This window comes from Diadema setosum, chromosome 4 (genome assembly GCF_964275005.1).
Source record: "Diadema setosum chromosome 4, eeDiaSeto1, whole genome shotgun sequence".
In the NCBI taxonomy this organism is placed as follows: Eukaryota; Metazoa; Echinodermata; class Echinoidea; order Diadematoida; family Diadematidae; genus Diadema; species Diadema setosum.
The window spans coordinates 18,589,873-18,604,570 of NC_092688.1; the positions used below are offsets into that span (position 1 = coordinate 18,589,873).

Here is a 14,698-nt window from a genome sequence, read left to right on the forward strand (position 1 = left end):
GCACAGCCTCCTATACATAGTTATAATATCTTATACCCATATATGCACAGCCTCCTATTTTTGGCGCCGTAAAACACGAAGAGAGAGAGAGAGAGAGATAACTTACAATCAGGTTTATAGCGCCGGACAATTTGGTGGAGTTCAATGGGATCGAGACTTGGAAAGTGGTGACTAGGCCTTTGGGATAGCACGGTAACTTAAACAATCTTTGAAATCATGCAAAATCATAAAATTCTTTCTCATTTTAGGTCAGATTTTCATGAAGCCTCTTCCACTTAACGTCCTTCTTCTCGGCTTCTCAGACAGATGTTCTTGGCTTCTTCGTCAAAAGTTCTTCTTCTCTTCCTCCTCCTTCTTCTTCTCCAGAGGTTCAATTTATACTGTTCTTATTCTTTTTCTTCTTCAGAAGTTCTTCTCCTTCTTGTCTTACTATCTTCAACTGGGTATGGAGTTGCAATTTGAACCCTAATCTAAATGTTTAGATCTGGTAGTTCGAGTCACACGGTAATAGTTAAAAAATAGTGATGATAATAATGGTACCGGGGAAAACTTACTAAGTAAATGGGTAGAAGTGGCTAATAATAACACTAAGATGTGATTTGATTAAAACAAAGCGCCACAAAAAGCAACCTTTGAAAAAAACCGCTTCATGACGTTATTAGAATAGAAATGCACCCGGAAGCTATTCCTAGCGGCCAACTGACATACGTGTAGGTGTTGTACATTGCTGCTTATCGCTTGGGTTCACCACAGAGCTCCGCGAGCAGCTATCATAACGTAAATGTGGCATGCCACATTTCTCCTCGCGTAACAATATAGTTCTACCAAATCTATGAAAATATATGACAAAACAGTTATTACCTTTCATAATTATTTGTATTACATTAGAAATGGAATTGATATGGTTACTATCTACTCTAAATATAGCCACTTTCTCTATATGAGATTATTTATGTGATAGAAATTATTTTTCCGTAATCCGGAACTACTGCCGATTTCTCTTCACTCATGTCGGCCTGCTTCATCCTACTCGGCCGCTGCACCGTATCATAATTTCTGTGTTAATTATCAATTTCTCCGCTCGTAGAAATAAACAAACTCTTCTGGTTATCGGATAGCAAATCAGTGAAAGATGTCGCAAGTTTTGCCCATACGTTTTCAGGAGCATTTACAGGTGAGTTGTCTCGATTAACGGCTACCATAATTACATTTGATGAAAGTCTCATAGACTCTACGTGTAACGGGCATGGTCGTCGTGTGTAAACCGGAGTGGATCCTGTGTGTGGAACATAAAGATACACGCCCTCCAAAGATAGTGGCCGATTAGACCCTGATTATGCCGGTATCGAGACAAACACAACATATCGTGAATTTGTCAGAATCACAGGCAGGAAAGGCAGAAAATCGTACAGAATATATGTTTCCAGTATGATTTAAGTCAACTTAGTTATTATGAGTGGGGAAAGTGTATTATGAGTTTGTTATTCCAGGTTGTGAGTAAATAGACAACTCGTGGTTGAAGCCATGATGAAGGGGAGGTGTCTACTTGTCGGCCATAAAGGTCGGTCCCCACTGGATCCTCAGTCGAGGGCTGTGTGGGGAATTTTCATTTGTGGGTTATGCACCTTTCATAACACTGTTTCAAGCCACATGGCACTGATCTACCTCTCATTCTAAATGTTATTCAGATGACATTTGGCTGTAGTTGCCATGCATAATTAAGTCATGCTGTTGTAACTTTGAAGTCTACAAATGTGTAAATAAATTCCTTAAATATGTGGTTTGTTTAAACTCTAGATAATTTCTCATTGAATGCTTCAGCTCAGGAGGAAGGCAACACCAACAGTTATGAAAAACCTGCACTAAAAGTTCGACCTCCTGTACCAAAATTTGATTGCTCGCAAAGGCATAGGTTTGCACGTGTAGCAGGCTGTCAAATTTTGGACGGTGTTACGGTCGAATTATGGGTCCGGGTGGCTTGCTTTAATTCCATGAGATATACAGCTGTACAGGTTGTTACTGTACAGAGATTGGAACTCAAAAGGCACAAATGATCAATGAGGCATAGTAAATATAGACCTACCAACCCCTACTTAACTAAGTTAATGATGAACATCCATGGACACCTGTTGTTAAAATGTTAATTTTGAAGGTACAACAAGCTTGTAGGCATGTTGTGTCGGTAGAAGTTTATTCAATTCTGATTTTGTTTTATCATTAAGATACACACAGTGATTCACATGCTACTTAATGATTTTGCTAACAATTTTGAATTTGGGCAACTATCTCAATTTTTTTTTCCCCCACAATTCTCCACTCTAAATCATGAATTTGAAAAAGAAAAGAAAAAGAAAAACTGAAGGATGAGTTTATTTTCATTACACCCCTTGTACTACTGTAAGCTAAGCATACATGTATATCACAAGATTTTGATATGAAGTGAATGATAGAGGTGCGTGGAGTAGAACAGAAATATTGCCACCTTAACTTGCTACAGACAGGGTCACCCAAAAAAAAATCTGTCACATGAAACAATTACACATGGTATACTCTACACTGTATTTGTTCTCGGGGATTTCTAAAGACAATGGTTTCATGATAATTCTCGAGGAATCACGTTATGTATGGGAGACTGTCAGTATGTCTAAGCCAATGCTTAACATTGGTCCAGGCCCCATGGTCCCACGGTCCCAAATTGATAAAAATAACTGTTGGGCCTATAACTTTTCAGAAATTGCCAAATTTACTAGCCTGTCATGATCATTGAAAAATACAAGGCTGTAAGATAATAACATTGTATAGACCAGCAAAAAAAGAAAAAGAAAAAGAAAAAGTAAATTTTTGGTTCAGACCAGTGTAAATGGAAAAACTGGGTATCGTATCTACCATGTGTACATATTTGTACTGATTGATAGGGATAGGTCGGACCAGTAGGAAAAATGGTTTAATGTGCAGCCCTGTCTTAGCTCTCTCAGATTCTGACACTGTTCAATTGCCCACCTGTGCCTTGCAACAATGCTTTCTGGGTATTTGGGCCTTGTAGTGGCAAGTCACATTACTTTAACCTGTTGAAGGCTAGTCCCTGAGTATTCTTGGGCTGGGGTGAGTGGAAAATGTGTGTTATAGGGAAAATAGTCCTTCTTCAAGGGGTTGATACTGCATGAGTGAGAATGGTAAGGTTTTGGATTCCCCCCCCCCCCCCCCCCCCACAAGAGACACTTGGTTTTGTAAGTTTGAGCAGTTACCCTTTGAATGGTTGCCACCATGTATGCATGTTGTCACACGTTTGTAGGCCTATACAAGCTGGCAGGAAACAGCCCAAGTTCATTGTATAAGTACAGTCTACCCGGAAAAGTTATCAAAGCTTTCGTTTCTAGGCTACAAAAACAAAAATCACAGGGCTTCAAGGTAGAGTGAATAGTGGGATTGATAATGATGTGGGAATAAGCCCTTTGTTTTTATGATTCTTTAAATATTATGATGATTACTATTTGTATACACTTTCTAAGAGTTAAAAAACATGTATGTGATGTACAGCAGATAGCATTTTTAATGTACTTCATCAAACTGTTAAAGGGAAATTTACTTCTTAAACTGTTAAAAGGAAATTTGCTTCTTAAACTGTAAAGGGAAATTTACTTCAAATAAACATTAATTCAGTGAATGCAGAAGTACTTGTGTTAGCCACAAATGTAGTACACAAGACATTAGTGAAATTTGAGGAAAATCAGTCTGTTCAAAAGTTATGAATTTTGAAAGTTTTGGTTAAATCCATGTGCCATCAATGGATGAGTAGACAACAATTTCTTTATACAATGTATATAAAAGATATAATGAAGATTCCACAAGTGTAACTTTTTAATAAAATGTACAAATCATTATGATTTTTTTTTTTTCTTCTGGTCATCTGTTTGGTATAATATTCCCCCTGCCATCTGAAAGATGTCAATAAAGTACTCTTGCTTTATGCCAGAAAACTGTTGGGCCAGTTACCCTGCCTATGATATAAATTGGTCTGATAAAGGCGTAGATACAGTGTGTACATCAACAATTTCTATTGTGACCAAGTCATTATTAATTCAGTGACACTGTCCGACTTCTTTTATGTAAAAAAGAGAGAATACATTTAAAGAAAGTTATGACTTGACAGGAATGAGGCCAATAAAAATTATTGTGAACCTCATCTTGGTCTGAAGTGAATGCATGAGGAGAAGATCACTGCAATATCAGAATGGAGTACATGTACCTGTGGTCTGAGCACATTATGTGCAGCTCATCCAGGAGATATTCCATTTTGCCGGGCTCCACACTAACTTCTTTTTTTGGTGACCCGATGATTAACTTCTTAATTTGGTGGCCCGACTTTCATTTTTGGTGGCCCCGGGCCACCGGGCCACCGTTAGTGTTGAACCCTGCATTTTGTATTCAATTTGGCCGATGTCATGGCCTGTGGCTCTTCTGCCTGGTGGGCTGTATGCAAGGTGCACAGAATGCTCAATGTTTAGCACATCTGGTATTTGAGAAGTTTACAGCAACAAATTCAAACAAAAGTCAACAATTACACTTTACAGTCTGTCATAGGCTACATGATAGGCACACCTTTGCTGATGTGTGCACTTTTTATGTCCTTGTATAAAGACCTTCATGCATTATGTCAAATGTCATGTTCAATTTTTGCTGACAGTAGATTTGATGCCATACATGTAGCTTCCATTCCATGTCTGCAAGTCAAGCCAATCATTCATCATCATAAGAAAACTCCCTCATTACTGCTTGAATACATTGACTGTTGGTGATTTAGGACGTTAAGTTTTGCAAATGTACATAGTTGACTCTTGCTCAACTGTTTATGCTTGACACTTTCCAGCGCAAGAAATTCATTGCTGGCTGTAGGGATAATTGCTAGGACTTTAGACTGCTGTTAATATGATAGTCGTAATTGTTGAAAAGGAGATTTAAATTACACACTATAAGATGGGTTCACGCATCCGATGAAAATCTCAGTTCAGGTGTGATTTGTTTTTAAAGGAAACCCAAACCCTAGGGCCTGAATTCACGAAGGTGGTACAATTGAAACCATGGTTTAGACCATGGACAATATGTATGGAGTGCCAAATGTCACATGGCCTATTTCATTGCGAAATCAGTCATTTCGTCGACGACACGATCATTTCGTAACGTAGTGAAATGACTGATTTCGTAACAAAATAGGCCATGCGACACTTAGCGCTCCATACAAATTGTCCATGGTTTAAACCATGGTTTCAATTGTGCCACCTTCATGAATTCGGGCCAAAGAGCAATGCAGATTGAGTGAAAACAGCAACATTAGTAGAACACATCAGTGAAAGTTCGAGGAAAATCGGACAATCATTGCAAAATTTATGAACTTTTAAAGTGTTAGTGTTGGAATCGCTGGATGAGGAGACTACTAGAGGATATGACGTACCGGTAGTGTATGTGTGGACAACAATATCATACTATAATTCGAGCAACGTTTGTCTGTCTGTTTGTCTGTCTGTTTGTTCCTCTACTCCTCCAAGGTCCTTGGTCCGATCTCCATCAAACTTAGTGGGTGAATGCAGGTTCACCGCGAAATTGCCCTTGAGGGGTTCATTTTTGGAAAGGTCAAGGTCACTGGGGTCAAAGGTCAAATAACTTCTAATCTTCAGCTGCAATAATCAGACATCCGATAGAGGGCGCTATATTGATTTCTTACTTGTCCTACCTTGGCTGCATTGGTAGATGCGGTGGCACCTCAGTATGACATATTTCCCCCAGAAATATCCTCAATGGGGATTTCCCAGGTGTAGGCTTAGTTATGCTTCCAGCAAGTTTGGCCGAAATCGGACCAAGGAGTAGCGCAAAACAGTTATTTGACCTCCGTTGACCCAGTGACCTTGACCATTTCTGGGGGAATCCCCATAGAGGATTTCTGGCACTCCACGGGTACATTGACTAGTTTAAACAATTCAGTGCTTATTTACGTCGATGTAGGGCAATTTGTCAATCAGTTGCAATATAAAGAAAATATAAAGAAAATTCAACAAAAATTCACTTTTCTAGCATTATGAAAGAGCACTTGACTAACTGCTTTCAGAAAGCAGGGGGAATAATTGCTACTCTTAACATATGACGGCATCAAGTTGATGGAATGTGTAATTTTCATGAAAAATGAATTTTTGTGGAATTCCCTTCATATTCTCTTAATATTGTTGTCCACACATACGTCAATTTCTAGTAGTCTCCTCATCCAGCAGTTCCAACACCAAAACTTTAAAAATTCATAACTTTTGCCTCGATTGTCCGATTTTCCTCAAACTTTCACTGATGTGTTCTACTAAATGTTGCTGCTTTCACTCAATCAGCATTGCTCTTTGGGTTTGGGTTCCCTTTAAACGACAAGTGCACCTTTATTAACAGAAGGATTGAGAGAATGTAGCAATATTAGTAGAACACATCATTGAAAGTTTGAGGAAAATTGGACAATTCGTTCAAAAGTTATGATTTTTTGAAGTTTTTGTGCAGTCACCACTGGATGAGAAGACTACTGCAGTGTATGATGTCACATGCGTACAACAATATAAGGAAAATATAAGGAGAATTTCACAAAATTTCATCTTTTGAAAAAAAGTACACATTCCCTTGACTCGTTACTGACATACAGGTATGTTATGGGTAATATTATTCCCATTGCCTTTAGAAAGAGGCAAGTCAAGTGCTCTTTTATTATGCGAAAAAGTGAAAATATGCTGAATTTTCTTTACATTTTCTTTATACTGTTGTACTCATATGACATCACAAGCCTTAGTAGTCCCCTCATCCAGCGCTTCCAACACAAAAGTTTTAAAAATTCATAACTTTTGCGTCGATTGTCCAATTTTCCTCAAACTTTCACTGATGTGTTCTACTAATATTGCTGCATTCTCTTAATCCTTATGTTAATAAAGGTGAACTTGTCCTCTAAAGTTACTTTTGTATGTATTGGTTTGGGTACATACTCTAGTTCTACACTGTCATTGCACATTTCCACGGGTGAAATGGCACACGGCTTCCTCTCTGTGCCCTTCCTAGTCAGACACGAGGATGAGGTCATTTGTAGGTTTGCTGTTAGTCGGATATTTATGAAGTCAGTGCCTATTTATACCATGCGTCCTGGCCAACTCTTGGTGAAAAAACAGACCGTCTTTTTTCTCCCTTTCACAGCCTATCTTTGTGTGTGCTGTGGAAGCAGCTACATGTATATCGAGTTGCGTGGGATCTCTTCAAGTCAAATCTCTTTAAATCAGACAATTTAATCAACGCTGTCATGCATCACGTGCTATAACTGTTTACATAACCGACATTGAGGAAGACATGAACTATGCTCGCTTTTGTGTTTGCCTTACCCAATAAATAAGAAGGAATGAACTTCTGAACTAAATAAACTACAATGATGGGCCTATTATAATAGCATCATGACATATTTATGTCTGACATTATGCAAAATTGGCAATTTAAAATGGGTTGCTGTATTTCGCTCAGTAATTGCATGTCATGAGTATTGGCATCTACTGAAAGCTTAATCATTGTATTTAGACACTGTCTTGTTTCTACTCTCTATGACCTGGTACGTCTCCTTTGGGATAGGAAGGAACTGTCCAGAAACCCCGCTTTCCAAGCCATGAAGACCAATACGATGTTTCCTCTCCCAACATAAACATTGGGACCAGAAGGATATCCCATTGACAGAGTGTCCGCTCTCAGATATCAAGTGGCTCTGATCATTTGAAACACCTTGAGCACAGTACTTTTCTTTACAATTCTTGCGATAAATTGACAAAAGGAAGCACGTACAGTAGCTTGTAAAATGTTCTTTCATTCAACTCGGGGGGGGGGGGGGGGGGGATAAGACAGATATACAGACAGAAAGGGATGTGACAAGTTCAGTCACACACACAAATACATATGTACAGTGTATGTACACACTTGTATGCACACATTTACCATTAACTGAGCTTAGAAACATGAAAAGTATTGCAGAGCACCACATAATTTGCCCAAAATAGTATTACTCTGCTTTTATAATTTCTATTGGATTCTGATCTTGTTGGTTTGAAATACACTTTGTGATATACACATCCATATGTGGGAAATAACATTTCTCATGGCACACTGGAATTGCAACAATATCACATTGAATCTGCTGATTGACTAATTCTTATATTTATATCATCCTGAAAATGAATTACAGTCAAACTCGGATACCTCGAATTCGTCGGGACTGAAGAAAATGGTTCGACGTACGCGAATTTCGAGGTACGCGTACGTCGAATTTTCTTCGACTTATCCGATGTTTATCGATGTTCGACGTTTATCGATGTTTAACATGGTGTCTGTTATAGTGCCTACTGATTGTTTGCATGCTTGTCAATTTGGATTGAATCAACTTTTATATGAATGAATTGAGTGAAAATCGGAAATGAAATCAAAATTTCAGAAATAAAGATTTTGGTGGCCCGATCGCGCCACCAAAAAAAAAAAAAAAAAAAAAAAAAAAATCGGATGTTTGCCTTTACTTTTGAAAATGAACAGCGGTAACAATCGGCTACGTAAGATGCTAAAATAAATGTCAGGGGTTTGCGTTTAATTGTGGAAATGAATGACGGCAATATTCGACTCGGTATGATACTAAATTAAATGTCGGATGTTTGCTCATACTTTTGGAAATGAATAACGATAAGACTCAGCCCCGTATGGTGCAAAAACTAATGTTAGATATTTGATTTTGCGTTCGGAAATGAATAAGAATAACATTCGGCTCCGGAAGACGCTGAAATAAATGTCGAATTTTTGCTGTGACGTTCGGAAATGAAAAACAATAACATTCAACTCCGTACGATGGTTAAATAAATGTCGGATGTTTCCTTATACTTTCGAAAGTAAATAGCAATAGCATTCGGCTCCGGAAGATGCTAAAATAGATGTCAGATGATCGTTTTTATGTTCGGAAGAAAATAGCAGTAATATTCTGCTCCATCATGTCCATATGATGCTAAAATAACTGTCTGATGTTTGCTTTTAAATTTCGAAATGAATAACAGTAACATTCAGCTGCGTTTAATGGTAAAATTAATGTTTGATGTTTGCTTTGACGTTCGGAAAAGAGTAACAATAATATTCAACTCCTGACAATGATGAAATAAATGCTGGATGTTTGCTTTTACGTTCGAAAGTAAATTGCAATAACATTTAGCTCCGGAAGATGCTAAAATAAATGTCGAATGTTTGCTTTGATGTTCTGAAGTGAATAACAATAATATTCAACTCCGTACGCTGATAAAATAAATGCCGGATGTGTGCTTTTACGTTCGAAAGTAAATGTCAATAGCATTCAGCTCCGGAAGATGATAATCATGTCGAATGATTGCTTTTAGGTTTGGCATGTTTGGAAGTGAACAGCAGTAACATTCTGCCCCATACGATGTTAAAAAAATATTGGATATTTGCTACGGTACATTTCGAAATAAATATCAGTAACATTCAGCTATACGTTTCATGGTCCAAAATGTCTGATGTCTGCCTTGACGTTCAAAAATGAAAAACAGTAACATTCGGCTCCATGCGATGATAAAATAATTGTCAGATGATTCATTTCACTTTCGGAAGTCGACAGCAGTAACATTCGGCTCCGTTCGATAATGAAATATATGTCGGATGTTTGAAATGAATAACGGTAATATTCTGCTCCGTACGATGCAAGAATAAATAACAGATTGTTGCTTTAACATTTGGAAATGATTAATGGTATTAATCCGCTCAGTTAGATGCTAAAACAAATAGCGGATGTTTGCTTTCACGTTTGGAAATGGATTAGGATAGTATTCAGCTCCGTAAGATTCTAAAATGAATGTCGGTTGTTTGCTTTTACATTTAAAAACGAATAACGGTAACTTTCGGCTTTTTACAATGCTAAAACAATGTCGGATGCTAACAAATGTCAGCAAATGCTCCCATTTTCTCATTTCAAACGTAAGTTTTGACCTCCTCAATATAATGGGCAACTTTTTAAATAATCTCTACGCCTATTTGTCAAATCTTTAAACACAGAGTAAGATGATTAAATTTTCTATTCATTTGTTTTAGACATGGGCATCTGTATCACTTCAATAATGCTTAATAATAATTTCTCTCTGTTTAGTAGGACCGATTTAGTTTTTGTAATGTTTTTCCTGATTTTTTTTTTTTTTTTGTTACCAGATTTTACTTTCGACCACTAGAAAATAAAAATCAATGATATTGGTGGCCCGATAAAACTTATAAGTGCGGAACCCTGTGTATATTCTATTCTTCATTGTGATCGGCCTATACTTCCAGATTTTCATAATCGCATTGCTGGGGGAAAAAAAGTTTCAGTGCTTGCGTTCTCGGGGAAGTAAACTTCGTGAAAGGCAAAAAAAAAAAAAAAGTTAAAAAAAAAAAAGGCACTACGAGGGAGATTGATGTTTTGACAGTGGAGCGTGATTAATGGCAAAGATATAACTGTCAACGTAAGCAGGTGCGCCCCGACGGTTGAGAAATCTACGCGCACGGTATGACTGTCTCGATCAAAAATCAAAACACAGTGGTTAAAGAAAAGCAAATGATGGGGCAGCGCGTAGTGCTATCGTAAAGCACTCCATTGGCACGGGTGCTATGTGCATACCATGTACGTGTGTTGGTAGGTGTTGGGGATTTTCCTTGTCAGCTGTGTATCGGGTATTTCTTCTTGGGCGCGCGATTGTTCTGGGTCTGAGAATATTTACAATCGAGTGTGAAAACATTTGTGACATGTCTTCGCTGTCCACGCGCGCTTAATCGGAGATGCTGAGTGATGTTTGCAATTTCGATTCGAGCAACATGCTGGGAAAAACAATAAGTTGATTAAGATCGGGACATTAGATTTCCCTTCGAGGTAACCGAACTTCGAGTTATCTTTGTTCGAGCTACGCGAATTTTAATACACGGAAACTCCATAGGAACAATCGGGACTTTCATTTTGCCCCCGAGGTAAGTGATATTCGGCTTATCCGACGTCGAGGTATCCGAGTTTGACTGTAATACAATTTTTTCCCGCTTTAGACATTCTCATTTAAAGAGATGGTATAGTTTTGGATGAGATGGGCTTCAGATTTTAACCCTTTTTTGTGAGATACATGTAGTGGCTACAACTGTACAAGCCTTGTACATTTATATCATCTTTCCCATGTTTGAAACATGTTTCAATACCCACTGTCTAAATGCATTTGCAAAGTCCTTTCGGATCACGTTACTCAAGTTGTTGCATTTATCATCTCTCATGTGAGTCAAGAGGAACTCGTGTCACTGCACAGCTCCATTGCGCAGTTTGACCCGAGGAGCGGAGATGTGTAGTTGGAAGTGGTTGGTGTGGGCAGGTCCGAGTTATAAACACCTTTCAAAATGACTCTGGCTTTATCCTCTCCTCAGAAACATGTTTCTGGCTCAAACATGTTTGTGATCCTTTTTTTTTTTGGCGTTTCAAAAATGTGTTTCTAACACCATAATCAAAACAGCTTTGTGTTTAGATATCAATTGCCCAAATCTCTCTGATAGTTGTTTGGAAAACTTAATTCTGCACCTGAAGTGATATGAGTTGATACACGCACCCACTGGGAAACTACTTATGAAAAAAGAACATATATTTCTAAGAGGGATTCAAAGTTTGTTTAATGAAAATCTGTTTTGAAATCCAGGTGAGTTATCCAAAAACAAAATGGTCCTAATAAAAGTCAGGCCCCAACTTTTATTAGGACCAAGGTGTTTGGATATCTCAGCCATTTCAAAGCTGATTTACATCAAATAAACTTTGAATTCCTCATAAGTTTCTATGCTCTTGAAAATAATTCTGAAGTGGTTTCTCACCTCACAAAAAGTAAAAATCAACCAAAACTCGTATACCATCCCTTTAATGCATACATGTATACATTATTATTCACAAAAAAACAACAACTGCTCATTGAAATAAGGCAAGTAAACTACATGGTTCTCACAGCAAATTCACACAATGAGTGTGCATGCCTTTTTAGTCACTCATTCAGTTATGAAATGGAAGATACTCTTGTCATTTGCAGAGGGCATTCAGGCTATTCTAAAGTCAATATTTGACCTACTATGGTAGAATACAAATGTAAACATGAAATGTCTGCATTTGTAATGAGCAGATTCAATGTGCAATGCCACTCAGTCACCAAAATTAAAGTTTTGCTTTTTTATTGGAAAAAAACAACAACAACAACAACACACACACATACCAGAATTTAAAGTTTTAAGATAAAGTCCCTCCTTGCGAAGTGGGGTTATGATGTCGAACCCAATCATCTTGGATGAGCATGATGTATACTGTAATTCATTTTGTGACCACACTGCAGACTTAATGTGCAGTTGTAATCATTAAAGTTCATGACTGAGTCTTGAAATTGGCAATACAGTTACACTGTAGGAGATATTCTTCCTGGTTTCCTCAAATTGGCAAACTTTTTTTCTGATTTTAGCAGGTTTAATGAATTCAATGCATTCAAACTAATCTTCCTCTCTTGCAAGATACAGTATACACATACACGTACAGTGAAGTTCAGAGATATGTGCAATTGTACCAATTTACTGTCATGATGATAAGATGATAATTTCTGCAACAAAATGCCCCTTTGACTGTATGCGTGAAATCCAATTTGAATTTCATCCATGACAGTACCTCTGTCATTTCATTTTGTCAGTGCTTACCACTGTCGCTTATTCAATCCCGTTGCTCCCATGAAGATCTTAGCATGTGTATTAAAGGGAAGGTAAACCCAAAGAGCAATGTGGATTGAATGAAAGCAGCAACATCAGTAGAACACATCAGTGAAAGTTTGAAGAAAATCGGACAATCGATGCAAAAGTTATGAATTTTTAAAGTTTTGGTGTTGGAACTGCTGGATGAGGAGACTACTAGAGGTTATGACGTATGAGAGGACAACAATATAAAAGCTATATAAAGAAATTTTCACAAAAATTCATTTTTCATGAAAACCACAAATTCCATCAACTTCATGCTGACATATGTTAAGGGTAGCAATTATTCCCCCTGCTTTCTGAAAGCGGTTAGGCAAGTGCCTTTTCATAATGCTAGAAAAGTGAATTTTGTTGATTTTCCTTTATATTTTCTTTATATTGCTGTCCACTCATACGTCATAACCTCTAGTAGTCTCCTCATCCAGCGGTTCAAACACCAAAACTTTAAAAATTCATAACTTTTGCATCGATTGTCAGATTTTCCTCAAACTTTCACTGATGTGCTTTGCTAATGTTGCTTTCACTCAATCCACATTGCTCTTTGGGTTTACCTTCCCTTGAAAATGCACTATAGGCAGGGCTCAACATTAGCGGTGGCCCGGTGGCCCAAGGCCACTAAAACTTTATGTTGTGCTGCCAAAGTTCCAGAAGGATATCTACACTTGGTTGCCTGATTGGGCAGCCACTGAAAATTCAAAATCAATTTTTGTTTATTTCATTTTATTTTGGGTCACTACATTTCTCTTTCAGGTCACCAAAATGTCTAATTCATAGATTTTAGTGGCCCAAGAAGCCACCAGACAAAAATGTTACTGTCAAGCCCTGCTACTTGTATACAATATACAACTGTACATACAGTAGGCTTATGGGTATACAATGCAAATTATCACAGCCAGGTATCATTATTGGATCAATGATTCATAGTTCAATGTACAAAGCCTTATTGATTCATCTTGATTTAGTGCTATATTTGTTGGTGATGCCATACCCATCAACTTTGTGTACACGGTGATTGTTTCTTGAATGACAAAGCCTTTATTTGTGCTGCATAAGTTGAGGAGGGTGTAAAACTCTTAACTTTACACATTACATGTAGACCCTTGAACAGAAAATTGACTAGTTAGCAGTACTTGGTATACATTTGTACCTACATTGTAAAGAGCATTACATTATGTATTGGTTAATTGAATACTGTAAGCAAACAGAAAAGTCCTGTTCAACCTACAACTGTACATGTAGCAAACTTACATGGGCACTATACAATGTACACAAACATTGGAATTGTAGCAACAAAGTAATTGGTGAATTTGGAACTTACATTGTAATTTTTCTCAACTCTGTATAAGATTATAATTGCTCAGTAAAGTAAAACAAAAATTGAACGTAACAAATTCTCATAGCAGAAATTAGGGAGAGTTTTAAATAGAATGAATTACAGATATAACAATTGCTGAAATTAATTTATTGTCATTATAATTACATATGTTTTTCAGTCAGCATCTGCAGATGTAATGTTGAAAGCAGGTTGGATCTCAAAAAGAGAGACAGCATGATCTAGGGCTTCAGTTTATTTCAGAAAAGAGTGAATGTACATGAATATACATTGTAATTGGTAATTGAATACACTAGTCATAAGAAACTAGAACATGCACCGGAAGGTTGTACCTGTGTGTTTACCATGTCAAGCAAGCAGATTTCACATGTGCTGTGCAAGTTGTTGAAGATACATGTAACACAGACGTGTTGACAGTTGCTGCTGGCTGCCATGTGTATTATCCCATGTTGATGCCAAAATACACCATTGTAGCTGTTATTTTTTCACAGAAGAAAAAGTCGTAAGTTGCTGTAATTCAAATTTCCGACTACCACTAAAGTTGCTGTTAATTCT

At 37.5% G+C, this 14,698-nt stretch overlaps 1 protein-coding gene across 1 annotated transcript in view; it reads left to right on the forward strand.

Moving 5' to 3' along the window:
* The first annotated feature begins 1,006 nt into the window (after window positions 1-1,006).
* The window catches only part of LOC140227582 (clathrin heavy chain 1), a 60,522-nt gene continuing 46,830 nt past the window's right edge, over window positions 1,007-14,698 (forward strand). Inside the window, exon 1 of the mRNA XM_072307997.1 lies at window positions 1,007-1,174. Within this exon, the coding sequence (XP_072164098.1) occupies window positions 1,133-1,174 (42 nt within the window). The 5' untranslated portion in view covers window positions 1,007-1,132. The remainder of the gene's footprint in view (window positions 1,175-14,698) is intronic.